The sequence below is a fragment of the Arvicanthis niloticus genome, chromosome 18, assembly GCF_011762505.2.
Source record: "Arvicanthis niloticus isolate mArvNil1 chromosome 18, mArvNil1.pat.X, whole genome shotgun sequence".
In the NCBI taxonomy this organism is placed as follows: domain Eukaryota; kingdom Metazoa; phylum Chordata; class Mammalia; order Rodentia; family Muridae; genus Arvicanthis; species Arvicanthis niloticus.
Window position 1 is genome coordinate 46,532,926 of NC_047675.1, and position 24,273 is coordinate 46,557,198.

The following is a 24,273-nucleotide window of genomic DNA, read 5'->3' on the forward strand; positions in this document are numbered from 1 at the left end:
CCAGGAATGGCACCACCCACAATGTGTCCTCCCACCCTTGATCACTAATTGAGAAAATGCCTTACAGCTGGATCTCGTGGAGGCATTTCCTCAAGGGAGGCTCCTTTCTCTGTGATAACTTCAGTTTGTGTCACGTTGACACACAAAACCAGCCAGTACACTGGTTCTGGAGAACATGTTCAACTGCCTCCTCTTGAGGGGCTGGGTGATGATGGACTCTCTAGAACACTTGGGGGGCTCTTCTCCCAAGTTAAGCCCTGCAGATGCCTCTTCTCCTATGTGGTGATGTGACCTAGCTCCACCCGTGACATACAATACAACTTATGCCCAGGAGGCTTTGATAGGCGGGATCCTACACTGACTCTCTCCTGAATGGCTATCTCTGGCATGTGGGAAATGTACGTGTGGGTCACTCGAGATACCACCTTTATAGCTTCATCCACAAAGACCCTGTCAATATTCAGTTGTGAGTCAGTGCCCATTGTAGGTGGCTTGGGTTCTTAGGTCTGAGTGGAAACCTATTTCAGACTTCTATGAAAACATTTAGGAAAAAAAAAATAGACTAGGCATTAGCCCCTGCCACACCACAGTGTGCATGGCTTCAGGACAGTTGTCAGGCAGGCTAGGCTGGTGTCCTACAGTGTGTAGAGTGACACCTGCTGCTAGGACCAGACTCTGGGGCTGGCTTCTCTAATCTCTGTCTCTCTACCTTTAGCCAAGAGGGAGGCATGCCGGGTGGACATTTGAGCTCTGTTCTGTGCCTCTGACATTTGTAAGTGGGAAAATCTGCATAAGCCTATAAGGCATGTATCCGGGGAATGGAACCTGTTGTAGCAATCTTCTGAGGGTGTCTGACTTCTGGACTCTGCCCTTCACGTTAAAACACTCCCACAGTACTACTAAAGAATTTGAGCACGCCTTTAATCTCAGCCCTTGGGAGGCAGAGGCTAGCAGATCCCTGTGAACGTGAGGCCAGCCTGGTCTACAGAGTGAGTTGAGTGACAGCTAAGGCTACAGGGAAACCCTGTCTCGGAAAACAAAGCAAAACAAAACAAAAATGATAAAAAATATTTTGAGTTTTGGAAAATAGTTTTCATTTGAAATTCTTTGGCCCCAGGGAATTCCACGTGGCTCTGAACGGTTGGATGCTATGTATCAGTGAGTTAACAGGCTGTAAGCGACATCTCCTAAGTAAGTGCCTTTCAGGTACACCAAAGTGCTCATCAGGATAAATTACAGTTAGGAGGGTCTGTTTGGAAAATCCTTATTTGAATTCGTATTTATTTGAAACCCAGCCGTGTACTTCTTGTATTTGGGGACCAATTAAAAATTCTTGTCGCGGCTCCAACGTCTCCCTAAGTCTTTTAAAAGCCAGACGGATTAAAGTCCGGTAAACGTGGCCCCAGGTGTGTAGTTGGGCAGCCTGCAATGAAAGTCCCTCACGACCCTCACGTAAGGCTCCCCGCCCCCACCTCCTACTCAGGCTGGGAACTGGCTCGACCAGGCTCCTGACACCACTGGGGACACAAGGAAACGGATATTGCGGAGCCTTCTTGTGGGTATCCAGCCCCAGCACTCGCGATTCCCCCGGTTTCCCAGATTTCCTGCGCAATTTCAGTCGGTCATCCTCCACCCAGGAGGGCGAGCCGCAAGTGGCTGTCGCCCAGCACGCAGCTCTGGGACCGGCCTTTGCTCTGAAACTCCAGCCAGAGCAGGTGACACTCAGGACGCCCCCGGACACGTGCTCGGGACAGGGGCGCCCCAAACCTGAACGACACCCCGAGGATGATACGAGCACCACCAGCCTGCCAGGCCCCCGACCATCCTTGGGGCAGCCCCCTCCCCCGCCGCCCCCGGAGTAAAGAGAGAAAAGGGGCTCAAAAGGGCCTTGGGACGTGCAGAAGTGATTTCTCGGAAAGGCGAGCGCTTCAGAGAAGGCGGACCCGGCAGGCTGCGCTGATTGGGCGGCGCCCGCGCCCCAATTAGCTCGCACGACCGTCGCTCCGCGCACGGGACCCGCCCCCGCCCCCCCCAGTCTATAAAAGCAGGCGCGCGGGGGGCTCCACGAGCCCGCGGCCGGTCGCGGAGGCGCGGGCAGCGTGGGAACAGGCGGCAGGTAGGACACGGTGGGGTGGGCGCGCGGGCCGGGGCTGTGGCTCTCCCACCTCCGCCCAAACACGGAGAGTACAGCACATTAGCAGGTGCATGCGCCCGAAGACTGGCTGCTTTCCTAAAAAAACCAACCAACCGAACAAACAACCTCTCCCTTTAAAATCTGCTTGATGGGCAACTTCATGATGAAGAGAAATAAATAGTTAGATCTGCCAGTCACCAGGCGGCAGCCCAGCTACCAGGCGTGAACTATCCAAAGCCGGGGTGATGGTGGTGGTGGTGGTGGTGGTGGTGGTGGTGGTGGTGGTGGTCGTGGTCGTCTCAGGGACCCACTGGCTTTGATTCTGATTAGATTCAGTCTGATTGCCCAGTGTCTCTGGACTTCTGATTGCCCGATAGCCCAGCTGGCCCCGGAAGGAAAGTTATCTTCCGTGTGGGTCACACACAGCTTCCAGGACCAGATTTGCTCTGTGATCTTGGCCCCAGGCTATAGGGGCAAACTTTCCCAGGAGAGAAAGATTTCTTACTTACCCCCAGCTGGGAAGGGGTTCCGGGGTAGAAACTAATAGAAACCAGCCACGACTGTTCTAGAATCTTAAAATGGTAGATCACTTTTTTGTTTTGTTTCTGAGACAGAGTATCACTCTGTAGCCCAGGCTCATTCGAATGAGCTCCTGGTTTTCTGCCTACCTCATCTTCTGAGTGTTAGGATTTCAGAAGTAGCTGGGAGGGGGGTGCCCTGGTGCTCAAACCCACCCCCACACACTTTTTTTCTTTTAAAGCCAAAGATAAGAGCGGTTACATGACAGTTCTAGGTTTGTCCCTTTAAATTATGGCAGGCTCCTTCATGAAGAACTGGGACCGAATCAGTGGCTTGAGGAAGCTTGGGGTCGGGGAGAGACAAGTCTGTGATTGGTTTCCACTCAGTGTTGGTCAGACTGCTGCCCAGGGATGAATGAGAGAGATGGTATGATGGTGTGAGACCTAACGCACATGGCTAGTGCAGATGCTGACATCTGCGGCGTTAGGCGAGCCTCTGCCCACCGCCTTGTGAGAAGCCTGACTTAAGACACGTTGCTCTGGTTGTAAGTTAGCTGTAGACAGGACTGGGCCCACAGAGACTGAATGCTACGTCAAAATCAAGAAGGGGAAGCTATAATCATGTGAGTGTGTTTATAAACCATGAATTGTCCACAGTTGAAAGAGAGTCAGGCTCTGTCTGCCTAGGACCTCAGTGGTGGCTGCAAAGGCAATAGAGGGGGTTGTTCAGGTGCTGCGGGCCGGACCCCACTGAGGCTTTCAGTCTGCAGAATGAATGAAAGCAACACTTCTCGGGGTGCTGCCATTGGGATGGTGCTGACAGTTTGTGCTGTGCCCAGGCGATGGCTGTCCGTCCCAGTCTCTACCCTTCCGAGTGTAGACGAGTCTGGGTTAGAGGATTTTAACCTCTTAGCTTTCATTTCAATGGCCCATTTTCTCTGTCACCTACCAAGACAACTCTTCTTCACAGTTCTGGGGTGTTGGGCACCCAAGGATCCCTGACTAGAAAGTGCCATTCCTGTTCTGGAGAAACTTCCAGCCATGGCTGTGAAGTCTCTTTAGATTTCAGGAGGCTCAGGGACCATGGGGTGTGCTTCACAAATCCATCTCCAGGGGATGAGTTGAGGCTTTCAATTGACATATCCTCAGATACTCATCCTTAGAGGTCACATAAGACACCATCAAGCCAGGAGAGCCTCCTCTCTCCTCTCCAGAACAAGCTGTAGGAGCCAGCACCCTTCTTGGTTTTTTTGTGTGTGTGGGGTACCCGGTACCATTTTATCTCTCTCTAGGTATTCCTTTCTGACTTGTCATTTATGAATACAGTGGTCTTAGAATTCTGGGTTTCTTGAGATAGCCTTTCTTTCCTGCTTTTCTTGTGAGGGTCCTCAGACTTAGGAGCTAATGGCTTCCCAAGGTGGCAGAGCCCTTGCTGAGGTCAGGGGCTCCCTGCCAGCTTGCTGTTTTGCTTGAGAGGTGCCTCAGGAGACAGAGCACCTGCCTTGCAGGCACAAGCTCTGGGTCCAGTCCCCAGCAAGGGGGAAACAGAGGCAGAAAGATCAGGAGTTCAAGGCCATCTTCATCAACCTAGGGAGTTGGAGATCAGGTCTGGGATATGAGCCCCTGTCTCAAAAATAAAACTCAAAACAGACTGGAGTCAGACTCCGCTTCAGCCCTCACCTGCTTCCAAGCTCACTGGTGGCAGCTGGGGAAAAGCTAAAGCCAGCCCTGGAGAAATTTCACCTCCCTCCTCTCAGGCTGCTGTCGGCTTTCCTGCCCCCAAATGCTACCTGCAGCAGCCTGGAGTTTCTGAACCTCACACCTCTGTCCAGCAATCCTGACTACCGTGTTGCTTTGTGGGACATACTGGCTCTGGATGTGACTCTATTCTGGAGACATCGTGTCTCCTCACCAATGATTACTTCTTTCTTTCCCTGCCCAGAGAGGTCATTTTAGTTGGAAGGCCAGAAGTGCTGTGTTCTGGTTTTCTGGGTGGGCGTCTGTCCAACTGCTTTGGGGATTTCCAGGCTGTTCTAGTAAATGCTGGCTGCAAGTCTCTGTGTGCAAATGCTCTCTCTCTCCCCAGGCTGTAGGGAAAGCTACCCCGACCATGCCGGCCAGAGTGTTCAAGTGTGCCATTAGGTGTCTAGGGATGGCGAGACTGGATGCAGAGCCCCTGAGCTGGCTTTGTGCCATCCCTTCGTTTTCACTGAGGGTTGATCCTAAGTTCCCGGGGAGCTCTCTGTTGCTGGCAGAGTCCCGCGGGACACAGGTTCTGATGCAGGTGCTTTACAAACAGCTCCCAGACCGAAACCTTAACACTCTAAGGTTAAGTGGCTTCACAGTCACCCAGCTGGAACAGGACTTCAGCTCTAACTCCAACCCAGTGGGAACAGGACCCTATACTGTCTGATATTCCTGTTACCACCCTAGCTAGCAAAGGACAACCTGCAAGTAGCCTTGAGGGTGTCCTCTCTCTCAGGTGGTGCTGGGGTCAAAGGGTGTGAGGAACACCAGTCCCCTGGGCATCAGTAGTCAGGCTGGTTCTCAGAGTGGCAAGCAGCTCATAGAAAGCACGGCATCATAGGAGAGGGACTTCTTCCTAGCAGGTGCTCTCAGTGTCTGGGACAAGGGGTCAGGGGAGAGCTGGACTCAGATTCAGAGCCGTGGGTGGGGCACACCTGTGAGCAGCCTTTTGGTTTTCTTTTGGGTTTTGGGTCACCGGACACTACTGATTTCTCATGGCACTGGCCCAGATGTGTCCCAAGCAGGCACCTTTGTGTGGACCTCTGATCTCCCTGTCAGTTCCCGGATTGCTCTGACTCATGGAGACGAATCTGTTTGTTATACCGTAAGATTTGTTTTCTTTCCAAGGATGTGTGACCGGAACGGCGGGCGGCGGCTGCGGCAGTGGCTGATCGAACAGATCGACAGCAGCATGTACCCAGGGCTGATTTGGGAAAATGACGAGAAGACCATGTTCCGTATCCCCTGGAAGCACGCCGGCAAGCAGGATTACAATCAGGAAGTGGATGCTTCCATCTTCAAGGTAAAAGCCCCCTGCGTCCCCACGCGGTGGTTTCTGGTTTCCCACCCCCACCCCCCCCCCCGGCTCTGGAGGTTATGTAGGAATGTCCTTATGACCAAGCAACTCAGTATTTCAAGAGAAACAAGGAGGACTGCCTGGTTCTGGCACGTTCCCTCACAAGGTCCAGAGCAACTTTCCTGCCCTCCCTTCACTCCTTGCCTTGGTGTGCTGCCATGGTATACGAAGGGAAGGCTTCAGTCTTTGCTCTTTCATAGTGTGACTCCTAAGCATGCTGGGACTAGCTATGAGGGTGACAGGCTTCTACAATTGCTTCTGGGTCAGGTTCGAGGGGCATCCTGAACTTGCGTTTACTGTTTGCTCTCTGAGAGGACTGAGTGCTTTCTATCACCGAGGGCGAGCCACACAGCTGGGCTGATAGCCGACATCCTCCCATCTGACCCTGGTGATGTTCTTGCTTGCATTTTGTAGTGTCACGGCTTCTCCAGGGTCTCACTGATCCTGTGTGATAGAGCCAGCATTTGGGACCAGGTGGTCCACAGTCTTAACCCTTTATAGTACAGAGAACTAGGGTGATTTCTCCTTAAGGACCAGCCCAGGCCAGTTTTGCAGGCAGGCTGGGTCAGACATTCCCTTGCGGGTTGTCATAGTCACCTATGCGTGTTTCTAAGGCCCTAGGCATTTATATTTCTCTCTGGGAGTTTCAGAGCCCTAGGTCATGGTCAGCCCACACTTGTACTTTGTGAACAGCTGCAGCCTTGGTGGTTTGACCCAGAGCCCAGGTTGTAAACCACTGTATGTGTTGGGAGCTGGGGCCCGAGGTGGGAGGTTATGAGGCCCATGAGGCCCACTGAACTACCGAGGGCCAGAATCTGACTGTTTTCAAGTGGGGAGCAGGGCCTGCAGAGACTCTGACCACCAAACTTGTCTTGGATGTCAAACTCTGGGGGCACAGTCTCCCCTTCCCAGTGAGAACTCTGAGCCAAGCATATGGCGACTAGCATTGACACTAAACTCAGAAGCACAGTATGCTTTGCTGAAAGATTGTCTTGAACCTTCCAGAGAAAGGGCAAGAGTTCTGGACCAGGGGCCTCAGTTTTTGCAGGCCTCTCTCCATCCAGTTCCCTGCTTCAGCAAACCAAGGAGTCCCTAAATAAAGCCCCAGATTTATACATCTTATGCAACGTTCTTCACGGCCAGCAAGCCGTTTCAACAGCACCCAGGAGAATGCGCAAGATTCCCGATGTTTCCGTTGGTTACGCAGTCGCTCTGTGTGGCAATCTGAAATGAGACATCAATCTCGGCTGGAATGGCGGGAGAGCAACGGGTTCCCACTTGATCCGGAGGCGGGCGAGCAGCGGGAGACACGGGGTGGAGAGGGTCTTCTCTGAGAAGTCCTGTGTGGGGTGGGTACTTCTGCATCATCAGCCAGACACAACTTGGGTGTTGGAGGAACCATAGGATAAGGCCTTGGGTAGATAGAGCCATCTTAGGGGCTGTCAGCTTGAGTAAGCAACTCGCTTTTCTCAGCCAGTTAAAACCTTTAAGAAATGTAGGTGTCAACGAAAGGATATGCTTGCTTTTCTACCAGGGGAAGGGATTACACCAGAGAGCCCTGCACTGTCTACAGGCAGCGTCTTGGGGCCTGCTTCCTGTGTAGACCACAGAGGGAGAATGAAAAAGATACCGAGCTTATCTCAATCAGGCAAGGACTGAGATTCCTTGGGCCTGGCTCACGGAAGGCCTAACAGTCACTTAACTCTATGTACAGGGGGCATTGAAGGATGGAATAGGGGTTCATTTTTATTTTACTTTATTTTGAGTTTGGAACTTACATAGGTCAGGCTGATCTCAAACTTGCTATGTAGCTGGGGGTGACCTTGACCTCCTGTCTCTACCTTCCCAGTGTTTGGATTCCTGGTGTGGGCCACCATACCTGGTTTATATGGTACTGAGGATTGAACTCGAGGCTCTTGAGTTGGGGGGCAAGTAATCAAACAAGCTACACCCCCATTGTTAATGCTCCCAAGGTCATCAGAGAAGAACTTCAAGCAGTGGGTGCCTCTGTGGGTCCCAGGACCACCTACGCTATAGCTTCAGCCCCGAGGGACCATGCAGCTAAGATAGCCCTTTACAGATGGTTTCTGGCCAGATGTGGCAAGGCTCAGGGTAGGCCCATGCTGGTACCCAGTGCTGTCTCAGGGTGCTTCCTGACCATGGAGTCTGATTTAATACCTGAGGCTTCCAGGCTTTTTTCTCCAAGAGGAAGCATGAGCCCAGGATGAAGGGATAAACCTGGCAGTGCTGCTGAGACCCCACAGTTCTGTCATGTGCCCACTGACTGGGACACTGCTGTGGTATCTGGGCTTCCTCAGGTACCATTGGAGAGTGGGTTCACCCAATGATTTTTTTGGGGGGAGGGGTTGTTCTTCACTTCACTTGTGTGGCAGATGTTCTGGGTTGCTATATCCAGGGAGAGGTACTGCCGGAGAATGCCTTGGTGCATAGAGTGGTCTTCACTGGGTCAATGGCAAAGAGGCAGAAAGTTCCAGTAAGCCCAGCCCCAAAGTCACTCTTACAGTCCGCCAGCCAGCTGTTCCTGTCTTCTTTTGAATTCACAACAGCCCACAAGTCAGCTTGTGGCCAGCAATGCCATTTACAATAAAGGCCAGAATTGGAAACTGTCTACTTAAAAAAAAATATTTTTAAAAGTGGGTTTGCAACTATGTCAGAGAGGAAGTGACCACTCAGGCTTGGGGGGGGGGTAGGAATGTTCTTCCAGCTCTTGCTGAACAGAGACACGAAATTTGGCATCAACAGTGCAGAGAGCATTGGCCTTGAGCATAAGTGTCCCCTGTAGGGGTACATGTGCGCATGCGTGTGCATTTGGAGGCCAGAGGTCCCTGCTGGCTATCTTTGTCAACCACTGTCCACCTGTGTATTTTAGACAAAAGATCTCACTGAACTAGGATCTCAGGGATTACACTAGGTTGGCTGTCAACAAACCCCAGGGATTCTGTTATTGTGTCCCCCCAGTGCTGGGGTCACAGGTACACATACCCATCTTTTTCTGTGGATGCTGGGGATTTGAACCTGTGCCTTCGTGTTTACATGGCAGGCATGGTATTAAGTAGTCCCCTGCTTTGAGCTTCTGGTCTTTGCTTAGAGCATAAGCTTTAGACAGGTCAGAAAAAAAAAAAAAAAAAAAAAAAAAAAGAAAAAAAAAAGAGGCACTTAACAGGGAGAATGGTTCACTGCATTTTAAATGATTAGAATCATGCAAAAAATGTAAAAACAAATTTTTCTATTAAAAGGAGAGACCGGTGAATACATATGTGTTCCTTTCCATGCTCGGGGCATTATTTGAAAAAGCAGAAAGTTTTCGATGGTGCTGATGAAGCCATCTACATTTTTCCTCTTTAAGCTTCATGACCTGAAGCCCTCAGACCCTTCAAGCCAGATGACTTTGCCAAAGATGCATCCTAGGGTGTGGGGAGTCTGCGTTCAAATTCCAGCCTTGCTGAGTGTTTTGGGGGCCCCTTGCCTGGGTCTTGTCTGTTCAGATACAGTGGTCTTCCTGAAGTCCAGTTGGGTGCTGACCTTGGACAAGGGTTGATGGCCAGGAAAGTCTCTGGGGAGGGGGACGGACTGTGTGCAGCCAGCCTTCGCATTGAACTCTGTGGTTTGTGTCCTTCTGTGTTTATTGAGTTTCTTTCTCTTTCTTCAGGCCTGGGCAGTTTTTAAAGGGAAGTTTAAAGAGGGAGACAAAGCTGAACCAGCCACGTGGAAGACGAGGTTACGATGTGCTTTGAACAAGAGCCCAGATTTTGAAGAAGTGACTGACCGGTCCCAGCTGGACATTTCCGAGCCATATAAAGTTTACCGAATTGTCCCCGAGGAAGAGCAAAAATGTAACTATCTGTTGGGGCCAGGAAGCCTTTTAGGGCTCTCCCTTACCTCCCCCCTCTGCTCCTAAAACCCTGGGTCTCCACAGGGCCAGAGCAGGCATGCCACCCACAGGGTTTGGGTGCCTGTTTTTGGCTAACCAAAGTTGTTCACTCTTGTGTAAGCAGACACAGAGAGCTGGTCTGCTGACCTCACATGCCATGTGCTGTCAAGTGGCAGCTTCCTGCAGAGGGAGTGGCTGAGTGGAGGCAGGGAAGGGTGGCGGACTCTGGGTCATGTCTCAGAGCTGGAAGCTGAGACCCTGGGGCTCAGTGTAAGCTCTCCCGAGTGGGTTTGAGGCTCTGCTGGAGTCTGTGATGCAGGATTCTGTTCTGCTTTCTAGCAGTTTGCAGAGGCAGCTGGGGAGGAGTGGGCAAGGCTGGAATGGGCAGTAAGGTCCATCGAAAAGTTCTCCAGTTAGACGGGGCCAGCAGTGGGGACTTCACCGATGGCCTCGGTGTGTCCCTGCGGTCGGGGATAACATCATTCCTGAGGTTTCTTCCTGCAGTAAAGTCTTGAAAGCATCTGTGAAGGAATGAACACACATTGGCCTCCCCCAGGAGAACCTTCTGGCTCCCGGGGGTCCTGCTCCATTCTAGATCCTGCTCCTGGAAGGTCAAACAGCCCCACTTCCCGGCTTGTTTGTCTTCGCAGTGATTTGAACAATAGGGAAGTTTCTTTCAGAGTCCTGCTCCCCCAGGATCAGCCAGGCTTGACCTGATAGATGACCCTGACTTGTTTATAGCGTGGGTGGAGCCCCATCACCTGCACTGTTGGGGGTGAAGGAGAGGCAGAGGAACATAGATAGCATTTGCATGGTATTTGTCCTGGTATTCTGTACTGTGAACCTCAGGGGAGCTTACACTGAGCTAGCTCCAGGGGTTCTGCCAGCTTCCAGGGGTTCTGCCAGCTTCCTGCTCCTCTGGCTGGCCTGATTTGCTGGCCTCTCTGGGGGTGGGGGGGTGGGGTGGGGTGGTGGGGCTCTAGCCCTCTGCTAGCCCAGCAATGGCTTTTAGGTGACTCTCTCCATTTGATGAGACAATGGGGAGATCACACAGGTTCCTGGGAGTGGAGAGCCTGGCGGGGCAGGGGTGGAGAGGAGATTCTTTTTCCTGCTATGTCTGACCAGGGCAGAGATACAAAGTGGGTCAGAACCCACCTGGACCAGGATACCGACAGATAAAAACATTGGCCCCCTGGGAGGCAGGTGGAGGCTGTGAACCGGCAGGTGTGTGACTTCCCCATGTGGCGCGCACACGCGCGCGCGCGCGCACGCACGCACGCACACACACACACACACACACACACACAGACATAAGAGGACAGAAAGATTTACTGCTACCTGGCGCTCCCTACCTTCCAGGAAATCTCTGGGTATTTTCAAACACCCAGACTAGCAAACTTACCTTCAATATATAGGCCATAAATGCCTGGTGTAAAACATACCCGTTGGGGCTCAGATAGAAGGAAGAAACCAAAGTCTGGCCCTTGTCCTTTAAAAGCCTGTGTTTACAACCCCTCCACCACCCACCACTTCTCTCTTTTGACTTGGCGGATCAGATGACCGGGCCATGAGAAGGAACGGCTGTGCCTTTCCCAAACCTTCCAGCAGCTGCTGGTCAAAACCAGCGAGGACGCTCACCACCTCCGTTTCCTTAATTCAGCATTTTGAGAAAAGGTTGCAGTGCTTGGCTGCCCTGGGTCATGGTGTCTGTCCCCTTTCCCATAGGCAAGCTGGGCGTGGCACCCACAGGCTGCCTGAGCGACGTCCCAGAGATGGAGTGTGGCCGTTCAGAGATCGAGGAACTGATCAAGGAGGTGCGTGGAGGGGTCTCAGGCATCTTCCAGGGACGGACAGACATTGTCTCTAACCCTCAAGAGGCATTGAGAGCCTCGGGCTTTCCAGGGAGGTGACATTCCTACCTGAAGAGTGAGGGACCTGGACGCCAGCTACCTTCCCAGGCCACCCTCCCTTTACTGCATGTCCTGTCTCCTCCCGTGGGCTGCCAGCAAAGCTTTATTAAGCTCCAAGCTTAGTTAAACACATTGAACATCAGCTTTGAAGATCTCCACAGAGTCTTAGCCTTGCTCCTTAGCTGGGCTTCGGGAGTAGAATATGGCCGTCTCTGCCGCTTCAAAGCTCATGGCAACTAGACCGCTTGCTTTTGTGATACACAAGCTTTATTCCTGAATGTGATCTAGGAGAGGATGACTGAGGCCAGTAGGATCCAGTAATTGTGGTGGGGACTTGCCTGTGGCCCAGTGCTCACCCAGCGTGCACAGACAGTTCCCAGCAGCTTACCCAAAACACAGATCTTAGAATAGTCCCCCCTCACATGCATGGTTGGCAGCCTGTAACTGAAGGCGCAGTGGGCTTTGTTTAAGTTAAACAGATGGCTTTTTGTATATCTGTTTTTAGCCCTTTTATTGTGTCTATACAAGGTGGGATTTTCATAGCTGAAACGACCCTTTAAGCTCATGTAAGCAAGATGAGGTCTCTTTAGATGGCAGGTGGCCCAGACCCTGTCACCTCAGCTACTCAGGAGGCAGAGGGAGGAGGGTTTAAGGCCTGATTGAGCCGCAGAATGAGTTCAGGGTAGAAAATTTCATGAGACCCTGCCCTGAAATCAAAAGGGGAAAAAGGCTGGCGACATAGCGCTCACAGCTCTGTGGTAAAGCCCTTGCGTCGCGTGCACAAAATCCCGGTTTCCATCCCCAACTCAGTGACATCATAAAAATAAAACCAAGACTGTTGTTAGCAACGGCACATCAGCTGTGTGGCCTGCAGCTTTCTGTGGAGCAGGGTAGCCATCCAGCATCGTCTGCCCCAAAGCTGCCCAGGTTTGCGGCACAGGGCCATTGTGATCTTCTGGGTGGTCTTGGTTCTGCGTTCCCCTAACCCCCAGCCCCCACCTTGTCTTGTTTTCTTATAAACCTTTACTGCCAGTTTGCCTGAGCCAGTAAATGGTTATAATGCTACACCAGGGTCACAGGCAGAGGAGGTTCAGGACATCTCCTAATTGGATGCATCTGCTACTGAAGGCCTAAGACCCCTGTGGCTTTCTGAGTCTCAGAGCACAGTAGGCTTGGCTGGGTGTCACCCCAGAGGGTAGCCCCAGAACTGGGCCATGTCTCCCAGCCTCCAAAGGCCAGTGAACTCTTTCGTAGCCAAGGCTAGGCAGAATGCCAGCCCAGTGGGTTTGTAGTCTAGGGTCTGCTGAGTTGCAAAGAGAAGCTCTGGTTCTGTCCCATGGGATAAAGTTGTGTGTCTGATACTGGGTTTTACAAACATGGGGTTGGGGGGAGGGCTTTGCTGGTGACCCGGGACTCAACTGCTCTTTTCTGTTACCTGGTCCTACAGCCTTCTGTGGATGAATACATGGGTATGACCAAAAGGAGCCCATCCCCACCAGAGGCCTGCAGGAATCAGATCCTCCCTGACTGGTGGGTCCAGCAGTCCAGTGCAGGTGAGTGTGGGTGTCCGGCACTGGCAACCGTTAGGCTGTTTATGTATGGTAGGAGGTACTTGCCACTGTTAGGTTCCATGTCCTGTGGAAGGCTCCTGAGTCACAGCCATGGACTGAGACAGCCAAGCTGCAGCCTCCTTAGCAGGCACAAGGGTCTTGGTTGACAATAGGTAGTTATACATGGCCACTCTCCGTCTGTACTCCCAGGAAGTTGAGAGGAGTCTGCCAACATCCCCAAGACTCAAGGGAGGCCACAGCTCTCAGCCACCTGCCTCCTTCCTGGCTTACCATCAGGGCACTCCCAGAGCCAGAGAAAGCCAGGGCTTCAGGAGCAGGAGGTGAGCTCAGTCAGGAGTAGGTAGTAGCCTGGAACCACTTTGGGCAGTTCCATGTCTTGGTGGTGCCTCCTGTTTACCCATCCATAAAATGGGAAGCCAGGATCTGCCTGGTGGGATCCGAGAGTTAAATAAAGGACACACCCCTTTGTTAGTATCTGGGAGATACACCCAGGCTGTAAATACTTAGAGTGTCATTCATCTGGGCCCCTACCTCAGTGCGTGAGCAACTTGCATGGCTCATAGATGTCTCTGTTTCCTCTTTTGCTTCTTTCCTGCTAAGACAGGAACTGCTGGGAGGTCTCAGCTGGCCTTGCAGGACTATGTGGTTTCTAGGCTGTGGGTGCTAGTGTCCCACAAGGAGCCTTGCACTGCAGGGGTGCCTTTGGCAAAACTGCCTGGGACCCCCAGCTCCCTTGTGAGACAAGTCACTGTGTATAGTCCAGTGACATTTGGGCCAGGTCCTTGGGGTAGGAGGGAAGCTTAGCACAAGGACAGGAACCCATAGCATGGAGGGAGTCCCCTCCACCTTGGTGGGTTTCTGTGTCTCACATAGAGTGAGATCTGCACACCAGCACTGACACCAGCAGCAGCAGCAGCATCCCATGTGTATACCGGGGATACTTGGGTCCTCCCTGCTCATAGCACCAGCCAAACTGGGTATATCCTTTCTTTTCTCTGCTTACAGGCCTGCCACTGGTGACTGGGTATGCCACCTATGACACACATCATTCAGGTACCAGGGTATTTTGGGTGGGCATGGCACAGGCTCTGTTTGAAAATAGCCCTATGGCGTGGGTGGGGTCACGAGGTCCTATGGACAAGTGTGGCCTCGGGGCAGGCGCTGAAGACTGATCCCTCCTCCTCAGTCTGTGTGGTTTGGGAGCAGGCAGGTGGCCCTGACATCTCCCTGGGGTGGCTATAGTCAGCCAAGAGTATCTTCAGAGGCAGCCATGCACCAGGGAGTGTAGGCTGCCTGTCAGGCTTGGCCTTGTGTGGAGGGATCTGACCTCTTGGAGCATCAAGCTCACCATGTGTGAAATTCTGTGAGAATCTGTGCACTGTACTGTCACTAACACGGTTTAGTTGGGACACAGCTGGCCAGTGTCTCCCATGCAGGGTCCGTCACTTTCTCTCACTTCCAACTCGGTAGTGAGAGTTCTAGAGATGGTTGTACTGAGGCTGATGGCGCTGATGCCAGTGTGGATGTTGGTGGTGCTGATGGTGCTGATGCAGGTGATACTGATGGTGATGCTGCTGATGGTGCTGATGCAGGTGATACTGATGGTGGTGCTGCTGATGGTGCTGATGTGGCTGCATCAATGCTAACAGTAGAAGTTGCATCTAGTTCTTCTTCCCAGCCCCATGCTCCCAGACTCAAAACATATTGACAAATACTTTGACCATATAGCTAAGCTCTTCTCTGACCAGATCTTAACTAGTGATAACCCATTTATTCTAATTGACATTCTGCCACGTGGTTGGTTACCTGGGCTCAGGTACCACGTGTCTGTCTCATCACATCTTCCCGGGAGAATCTCCCGCGCCTTGCTCTATCCCAGAATTCTTTCTCCCTCCCAGATGTCCCTCCTCCTATTTCCTGCCTAAAGCCGTAGGCCATCAGATTATTTATTGACAGGAACAACATCCATACAGACATAAGAAATTCCCTCCACAGCTGCCGTAATCCCCTTGGCGCACTGTAGATGAAGAACGAGCCTACATCTGAATTCCAAACCCTGCCCCTTCCCTCCCCCACCCCGTGTCTTCTGGCTGTCTCCTCTGTGGTCTGTGTTAAGTTTGTCTGTCTGTTGTGTGTGTCTGATGTCTGTCTGTCCCTAACAAAGTGCTTTGCTCTGAACTTATGGAGCAGAATAATTAATACAGTAATGGGGAAGGGCTAAGGGATTATTATTATTATTATTGTTTTTTAGATTTATTTATTTTATGTATGTGAATACACTGTGGCTGTCTTCAGACACACCAGAAGAGGGCATCAGATCCCATTACAGATGGTTGTGAGCCACCATGTGTTTGCTGGGAATTGAACTCAGGACCTCTGGAAGAGCAGTCAGTGCTCTTAACCGCTGAGCCATCTCTCAAACCCCGCCCCCCCCTTTTTAAAATAGAGATCTTAAACAGAGTTTTTCAAGGGAAGAAGTTACTTTGCTGACTCCAGCTGACCGAGGGTAGCACTCGGAGAGAGCTGCAGACATGTTATTGACTTATATCCTCATGTGTCTTCCAACTCTTATGGGATGTTTGTTTTTTTTTAAGGTTGGTTTTAACCTAGTGGCTGTTCTTAACGAATGACCACCATAGTGTGTACACATGTGGGCGTGCAGCCACACCCCCACACAAACACACACCACTCTGGGTCCTAGGCATGGAAGAGTACATATTTTAAGATTTAAGCTATGCATTTAACTTGTGTTTTAAAAGCTGATTTCAGGGGCAAGCCGAGGCAGAGTAAGGTTGATTACATAGATCTGCTAAAGCCAGGTTAAACAGGCAGAGAACACAGTTTGGAGACACATCAAGGGCATAATTTTAAGTGATCTCAAGGCAAATTATTAACCTGGCTGTAGATTTTGGCAAAAGTTCAATTACTAAAGGCAAGAGATGTTTTAAAAAAAAAAAGCTATTCCCACAGGTGAGGTTTCTGATGGTAAGATGGTGATGATGATGGTGGTGGTGCTGATGATGATGGTGGTGGTGCTGATGGTGATGATGACGATGGTGGTGATGATGTTGATGATTCTGATGGCGATGGTGTTCATGGTACTGATGGTGATACCGCTGGCAACCATGGTAACGGTGCTTGATAGTGATGGCAGTGTGGTGTTTGCAGTGTGATTCCTTTTTTGGGTGCCATAATCAAGGCTGACACTCTTATGGGCTCTTTTCTCCTCACCGTGCCTTCAGCCTCCTCTAGGTTATGGAGATATAGGTCGTTTCCCACTTCACAGGCCCTGGGTGGTGTGGCTGATAGATCCCAGAGTGGGGATCTGCCATCCTCACCGTTGCTCGCTGTGAGACGGGTGACACCTCTGTGCCGTCCTACGAGCCACTGCGCTGTCTGGTTTCAGGGCGGACTCAGTGGGGCTCAGGGAGGAGCCGTGGGAACCATCACGGAAGTAGAGGCAGGTGCTCACCAAGTAAGAAAAAACAGGAATAAATGATGCTCCCTGTCTCTAGTGCCGGCCTGTCCGTGTGTGGGGTCCTTTAAGGCCTGGCTGCAGATGGAGGATTTAGCTTGTGCAAGCTTCCTCAGGCGTTTGCCTCCTAGCCTGTTCTCAAGGCTCCCTTAACCCACTCACAGGAGGCCCGGGGTCACGGGCTGAGCCTTTGGCCTTGTCGGCCCTGGGCTGTGGTCCTGAGAGTCTGCTGACCAATGCATTCTGGGGCCATACTGGCTGGGCCCAGACCTGGGGCCATCTGAGTGAGAGGTAAAGTCAGGCTGTGAGAAGGAAGTGTCCTTGAGCCTCGCACAGCTGTCTCAGCACAACTGAGGAAAGCGAGGTGTCCTCAGCCACCGATGGGAGCAGCTCTTCCCCAGAACCCAGGTCCCACGCCCTGTCTCTGTAGATAAGCTGCAGCCGGGCTTCCTGACTGCAGAGATGACACAGGGTGAGATGGGTGAGGCAGGGGGACCACAGTGAGTAAGGGAGACCATAGCACTGTGCAGATAGCCCTTGAGGGCTATCCCATGGCAGCTGCCTCCCTGTTGTAGCCAATGTTATGGGCCTTTAGACCAGGCTGGGATAGACTTCCTATTTAACAGAAAAACCCAGAGGTCTGGCTTTTTTTTTTTTTTTTGGGGGGGGGGGAACAGTCTTGAGAGATGTGTAGCCCAAGATGGTCATGAAATCACAATCCTCCTGCCTCAGCCTCAAGGCTCGGGCATGAGGCACCCCTCTCTGTATTTGCCATCCACCCCAAGTCTCTCTCAGTGCCACTCTGCTGTGACTCCTGAGGCTGCCAGTTTGTTCCCAGCCTGTGCCCATCTGGGAATGGGTCAAACAGGAAGGCTTTTTTGGTGTGTCAGCACTTCAGGGTGAGGCGGAGCCAGCCTGCTATGGGGAGCAAGGCCAGGCTCCCCGATCAGACAGCCAGACTGGCAGGGTCTGCATCTTTATCTCTTCAGCCTGCAAAATGGCTGGAGTGACCAGTGATGCACCTCCAGGGTCAGATGTGTGGATGCAGCCAATCCCTGCAGACCAGGAATTGCAGTGCCTAGTCTCAGGGGTCTTATCTGTGGACCATATTTTGTCCTGTTTCCCTGGCTCCTGGGGGTCTCACGAAAGACCCCCACCTCCCACAAAGTTGGAGCTCTTGCCATCTCTGCCTTGCTGATGAAAACCAGGCTCAGAGAGGTGGAGCCACTTGCCTCAAGTCACACAGCTGTGAGGAAGCAGTGCTAGAATTCAGTACAGAAGGAGATGCAGATGGTGATGGTGCTGATGGTGTAAATGTCGATGCTGATGATGTTGATATCAGTGCAGATCCTGGTTTCATGATTTTTATGGTGGGCCTGGAATCAGGTGTGGAGTGAGCTGTTGCTGTCCCCCACACAGGCCCACCCAGGCAGCGGTGCAGCCAGTAACTGCACAGCTTTAAGACACCATGGGTCTGGGGAGCTGTTGACTTGTTTGGCTTCGGAGAGAAGCCTGGACTGGCCTGAGGTGGCCAGGTGAAGCTTAGGATGCATGAGGCTGCTGATGCATGGAGAATTCGGTTTACAGCAGTTACAGAGCCTCTCCAGCGCCCGCCTGCCCTGGGCTGTTCAGGAGAGCCCTGGTAGCTCTGGGCTGTTCTCCTGGTGTCCCAGATCCCTTCACTGAAGCTCCGCCTCCACGCTGGCTGTTAGTCAGGACAGGCTGGGCTCTCTGCATTGTGTTTTTCTTGTCTTCTCACTTGGTAACCTTATCTGGAATCCTGTTGTCCTTGCCTGCAAGAGGACATTGGTGCCGCCTGTTAGACAGGAAACCAGAGGCTGAAGCCAAGGAAAGTCAACGAAAGCCAAACACAGAGTTGGCAAATTTCCAGCCTCACGGCTCAAGTTCAAAGCCTCCCTCCAAAAACCAAAATATCGTTGGGATTATTATGGCTTGTTGGTGCCAAACTGAAGCTTTTCTCTCTTTTTAAAAGTTTCTTGCCGGGTGGTGGTGGCGCACGCCTTTAATCCCAGCACTTGGGAGGCAGAGGCAGGCGGATTTCTGAGTTCGAGGCCAGCCTGGTCTACAGAGTGAGTTCCAGGACAGCCAGGACTACACAGAGAAACCCTGTCTCAAAAAACAGAAACAAAAACAAAAACAAAAATTTCTTTACTGATTGATGAGTTTACAGCGTGGTGCTGAGGATGGAACCCAGGACTTTGTGTGTGTGACACAAGCACGTCCCCTCCTACCTGCACCCCAGCTCTTGAGGTGATAGAGGGAAGGGATGGCAAGGGTGTAGCCTATGCTCACACCTCCCTCCTGTGCCAGAGAGTGCTTCTAGGTCTTTCTGGAGGACAGGTTGTGTGTAGGATTGTACAGGGGCTTTCAATCTGAGTCCAGGGTCACAGTGGGTGTTTCTTCCCATCTCGAATGAGGGCCACCAAGTTCAGGGTGACTAGGGAACCAGAGCCACGGGGCACCTCACGAGAAATTACATTGGCAATGCTTATATGTCTTGAACTTGGTGTAGTTCCCAGGCCTTCCTAGATCTTTATCTCTCTCTCTCTCTCTCTCTCTCTCTCTCTCTCTCTCTCTCTCTCTCTGTACATGTGTGCATGAATGCATGTTCACACCTGTGCCCATGTGTGTACAGATGCATGTGTATATGAACACATGTTCATGTGTGTGTAGGTTCGGGTATGTATGAATGCACGTTCACACATATGGACATGTGGAAGCCAGAGGCAAGTCTTAGGTATCGTTTTTTTGGGGGCACTGTCTGTCTTAGTTTTTGAGACAGGGTCTCCTGCTGGCTTGGATCTGACCAAGTAGGTGAGACTGGCTGGCCAGCCAGCCTCAGGGGTCGACCTTTCTCTGCCTCTCAGGGGCTGGGATGACAAACAAACTCCACTTGGAAGGAAGAACAGATCCTGAGCCTTTGGGGGGAGAGACTGGGGCTCCCCATCTTCTAAGCCTGACTGCTCTGTGCTCTTGTTCCCCACAGCCTTCTCCCAGATGGTGATCAGCTTCTATTATGGAGGCAAGCTGGTGGGCCAGACCACCACCACCTGCCTGGAGGGGTGCCGTCTGTCCCTGAGCCAGCCGGGGCTGCCTAAGCTGTATGGGCCCGATGGCCTGGAGTCCGTGTGCTTCCCGACAGCCGACATCATCCCCAGTGAGCGGCAGAGGCAGGTGACCCGGAAGCTGTTTGGGCACCTGGAGCGTGGCGTGCTCTTACACAGTAACCGCAAGGGTGTGTTCGTGAAGCGGCTGTGTCAGGGCCGCGTGTTCTGCAGCGGCAACGCAGTGGTTTGCAAGGGCAGGCCCAACAAGTTGGAGCGGGATGAGGTGGCACAAGTGTTTGACACCAACCAGTTCTTCCGAGGTCAGTACTGAGTCACCAAGCAAGTCCCTGCCTTAGAGGCCTCACCCACCTCCTTCCTTGTGCCCCTGCATCACAGACTAAGTTTACTCTTGCATGGCTTTGGCAATGGTATAGCTGGGGAGACCCCTTTGAAGCCTAGCCTGCTTGTGCTCCCCGAGCAGCCTGGGGAGCCCTCGCCCCACTTCCTTCTGGGTATAAGGACAGCAGAGTTGGAACCTTTCCTTTTGGAGTTGATCAAGCTGTCTCTAGCCTGGAAATGACTTAGAAATGCAGAGTCCAGGGCCTCAGCCAGCCCAGGCCCAGCACCTTTACCTTGGCAGAGTCCCTGGAGGAGGTGGCATGATTCAGTGTGGGCAGCCCTCAGCCTATGGGCTGCCTGCAATTGAGGACAGCTCCAAGTGACGCCCAACACACAGTGGCAGACTGACTTAAAGCATTGTTGGGGTTTTGTTGCCATTTTTTTTTTTTAAACTCAATCACACAGTACTCACGAGTGAATTCTTTATGACACCATGTTGCAAAGCCACGCAAAATAGACCTGTTAGCCCCCAAGACCCATGGCTGATGTGCTTTCTCACGTTGTATGAAGTACTTCGAAAGCCCCATGTCCCCTCAGTGCCGCCAACCTTTCCTTGGCTTTTCTGGCTCAGTGGGGAAGGTGTTTAAACTCTGCCTGAGTTTCTTCCAAGGGTGGGGTAGGAGTCAGTGCTCACAGCCACCTGCCGCATGCCAGCCTCCTCTCTGTACCCTCTGCCCTCTGTCCCTTGCCTTCACGAGCCTGGTCCAGAGTTAATGCTGGGTCTGAGAAATCTAAGAGCAGTGGTTCTCAACTTGTGGGTTTTGACTCCTTTGGGGGTTATCCAAGGACCCTTTCACAGGGGTCACCTAGGAGCATCTGAAAGCACAGATGTTTGTATTACAATTCCCAACAAGCAAATTTGTAAGCAGATTGTAGCAAAATCACTGTTAAAGAAGTAGCAATGAAAATAGTGTTCCGGTTGGGATGACAGCAACATGGGCAACTGTATTCAAGTCTCGCAGCCTTAGGAAGGCAGAAAGGGTGAGGGTCCCAGGAGGGTTGCAGTTGGGTGTGTGTGTAAGAGCTCAGGTGTGGCAGTGTCAGTGATACACTTGCTGGAGAGGTCAGGTAGTGTCACCCTGAGCATGCCATGCAGCAAATGACACCCTGCGCTGCTCAACCCTCACAGGCTGGCCTGTGGGGCTGGGCAGCTAGGGAACCCACGGTCCTCCACAACTCCAGCACAAGGCTGTGGTGCTGCTCCAGGTCTCTGCTCTGGGGACCTTGGAGAAGCTGAAGGAGGTGCCAGAAGGCCTGCAGCCCTCAAACTCACACACCTCCCAGGCAGGTAGGGACTGTGGCTCACAGTGTATGGGGTGGGGATTAGAAACTGTACCATTGCAAAGTATCCAAACCCAGCTACCAGGTAGGGTGAAGCTCACTCACAATCCCAGTACTTAAGGGACTGAGACAGGAGGATCATGGAGAGTTCCAGGCCAGCCTGTACTATACAGTGAGATCCTGTCTCCCTGAAACAAATCCAGACGAACAAAAAGTTCCCTAAAATGTCTCAGTAGTATTTGAGAGTGACAGATTCCACAGGTGCTTGGTTGGCTTTTAGCTGAGTGGCCACATGTTTAAGGCTCCAGGGGCCTGGGCCTGACCACTCTTCCCTTGCCTGTTGGAGGATCTGTGACTTCCTTCCAAGCTCTGTACTGCAGCCCTGGGTCCCGACTACATACAGCTCAGAGGCTCACTGGTTTCTGTGTTCCCTCCAGAGCTGCAGCAATTCTACGCCACTCAGAGCCGTCTACCCGACAACAGGGTGGTCCTGTGCTTCGGGGAGGAGTTTCCAGACACGGCGCCCTTGCGCTCCAAACTCATTCTGGTGCAGGTGAGAGCTGGCAGCGTCTATCTGTGCCCAGAAATCCTAGGCCCTCATTTACACGGGTCCAGCTTTATCTCAGGGTGAGAAGAGACAGTGAGGGCTGGGTGTTTCGCCTGTGTAACCAGTGCAGAGAGGTCCGGAATGGGACCACACAGGGCTCTAGTCACTTCTGGGATGGCTTACCATGTTGGGACTCTCTTCATCTGTGTTTCCTTCTTCCTCTCTCTGCTCTCTCCTACTTTCCCTCCCTCCCTTCTCCCATTCCTTATTCTTTAGAAGATTTCCATTTGTCTAGTGGCCTTAAGGTCTCAGTGACAGATTACAGTCTATTTGACTATGGTCTGAGCCGTGGTACCCGGTAGCTACGGTGGTGCTATTCTGAGCATCGACTAGCCAGGTTGGAGCAGTTCTGGGAGAGCCCTCTTAGCGATGTGCAGAATCACTGCCTACCTGTCCCCTTCTTGTCTCGGAAGAGATGAGAGGACCTGTAGTGGAGGACGGCCCCAATTCCCCTCCACCTTGCTTCTGACTTTGCACACGACCCTTGCAGGTAGAACAGCTGTATGCCAGGCAGCTGGTAGAGGAGGCAAGCAAGAGCTGTGGTGCTGGTTCCCTGATGCCAGCCCTGGAGGAGCCCCAGCCGGACCAGGCCTTCCGGATGTTTCCAGATATCTGTACCTCACACCAGAGACCCTTTTTCAGAGAAAATCAACAGATCACCGTCTAAGCCTCAGTCTGGACACCCCACCTCTCCTGAGCTCAAGCTTCACGATTCTGTGACCAAGAGAATTCTGAAAGGACATGGCCCCCTCTGACTGGGGTGGGCGGGTATCCTCCGAGGGGCCTCAGGAAGCTGACAGATGGACACGCTCCTGCTCAGGCAGGTGTCAGAAGCTTGCAGGGACTGTGGTCAGAACCTGTGATTAACGCGTTCCTTTCCTGTGTTTCCCCCTTCACCGTTCATGGCTGGCCTTCTTTCTGCATGCTGAGGTCTTTCTCACGGTGACGGTTCAAATCATCTGGTGGCAGCAGACCCGCCTTTGTCCTTCTGTGGCTGAGGGGAGAGATTTATGACTTTCTTTGCTTGATTGTAGACGAGGAGATTTTACCGTTCAGGCTTTTTCTTTTTGTTTTTTTTTTTTTTTTTTGTTTTTTTGTTTTTTTTTTTTTTTTTTTTTTTTTTTTTTTTTTTTTTTGTTTGTTTGTTTTTTTGCCAGAAGTGTGAAATAATAAGTTGACAATATATATATATATTTTACCCAAACGGGTTTCACTTTTAAAAAGGTATTTGTATTCCCACAGACTCTACTGTAAATCACGTTAGACCTTTCCTCTAGGGTGGGGCAGATTATAAATATGGGTGTAGATACTGCTTGCAGGCTTCACAGGAATTTTGGTTGTGGTTCATTGAGTCACATGACTCTGTGTCAGCTGACAGGGCTTTGTGGGGCATTGTAGAACCAGGCACTGCCGAGAGGACCCATTCATTCACTGGCATCTCAACCTTCCCTTGTCATGTTCCATACCCAGTCCTAAGACCCACTGAAAAGCAGTGTCTAAACTGTGCTCTGGGCTCAGAAGTGCCCACCCACATACCAGGGAAGGCTGCGCATCCTACACAGTGGGTGCAGAGCGGAACATCCACCTACAGCACGGTTTGTGCCCCCAATCTGGCTGGCCAGCCTAGTATGCAAGTAATCTAAATTGGTGACTGCAGTCTTGCCTAATGGACAGGTTCCATAGGAGGTAGCCACCGCCAAAGATTTAGTTTGGCCATCAGTACACAACAGGTGCAGAGGCCAAGCAGATGTGGGGGCAGGGAGCATCGTCTCTTGTCTGAGGACAGGAGGGACCTTCTCTATTTGTTCTACTTTGTAACCATCTCTGGGTGACAGGCTCAGCGCAGTTGGAGGAGCCCAATGTGTTCCTATTCCCTGGGGAAGGTCAGGGAAAGCCTTACCTGTTGACTGTTCTGGGGAAAAGCGTGAGGGTGCAGAAGACAGTTCCGGGCAGCTACAAGTGAGTGACAGGCCACACCTTACAACCTGAAAAGCTAAGGACCACGGTGACCTTCGTGGCTACTGTAAGAAGGTGGTGGGTTGAGGCCTGCTCAACAGACAGGGTCGCCAGAGTGTGTGACCCCTGCAAACAGAATCGTGGGGCCCGCTTTTCCCCCTCAGCCAAAGAAGGAACATCTCTTCCAAAGCCAGGACAACCTGGTCGCTGGCCCCTTGTCACATGTCACCCCCCCCACACACACACACCTGCCTCAAGGAGTGCTAGTGCCCAAATCTGTAATCCAAATATTTATTTTTGTATCCACTTGAGAAGTATTGATCTCAGCCTTTATTAAAATAAGTTGTTCTTTCATAAAA

The 24,273-nt window shown here is 51.9% G+C and overlaps 1 protein-coding gene across 1 annotated transcript; it reads left to right on the forward strand.

Annotated features, from left to right (window-relative positions):
• The first annotated feature begins 2,007 nt into the window (after positions 1-2,007).
• On the forward strand, positions 2,008-24,273 carry Irf8 (interferon regulatory factor 8). The gene is made up of 9 exons (XM_076915977.1): positions 2,008-2,116; positions 5,527-5,701; positions 9,426-9,609; positions 11,373-11,461; positions 13,005-13,110; positions 14,134-14,181; positions 19,611-19,991; positions 21,789-21,904; positions 22,449-24,273. The coding sequence occupies exons 2-9, from the start codon at positions 5,528-5,530 to the stop codon at positions 22,623-22,625; spliced, it is 1,275 nt and encodes a 424-aa protein (XP_076772092.1). The 5' UTR covers positions 2,008-2,116; position 5,527; the 3' UTR covers positions 22,626-24,273.

Bases quoted from the DNA above. Each gene is read 5' to 3' on its own strand.
- Irf8 (XM_076915977.1), top strand. From the start codon at position 5,528: ATGTGTGACCGGAACGGCGGGCGGCGGCTGCGGCAGTGGCTGATCGAA. The intron at 9,610-11,372 runs GTAACTATCTGT...CCTTTCCCATAG, and splicing joins CCCCGAGGAAGAGCAAAAAT to GCAAGCTGGGCGTGGCACCC. The intron at 14,182-19,610 runs GTACCAGGGTAT...TGTTCCCCACAG, and splicing joins CTATGACACACATCATTCAG to CCTTCTCCCAGATGGTGATC.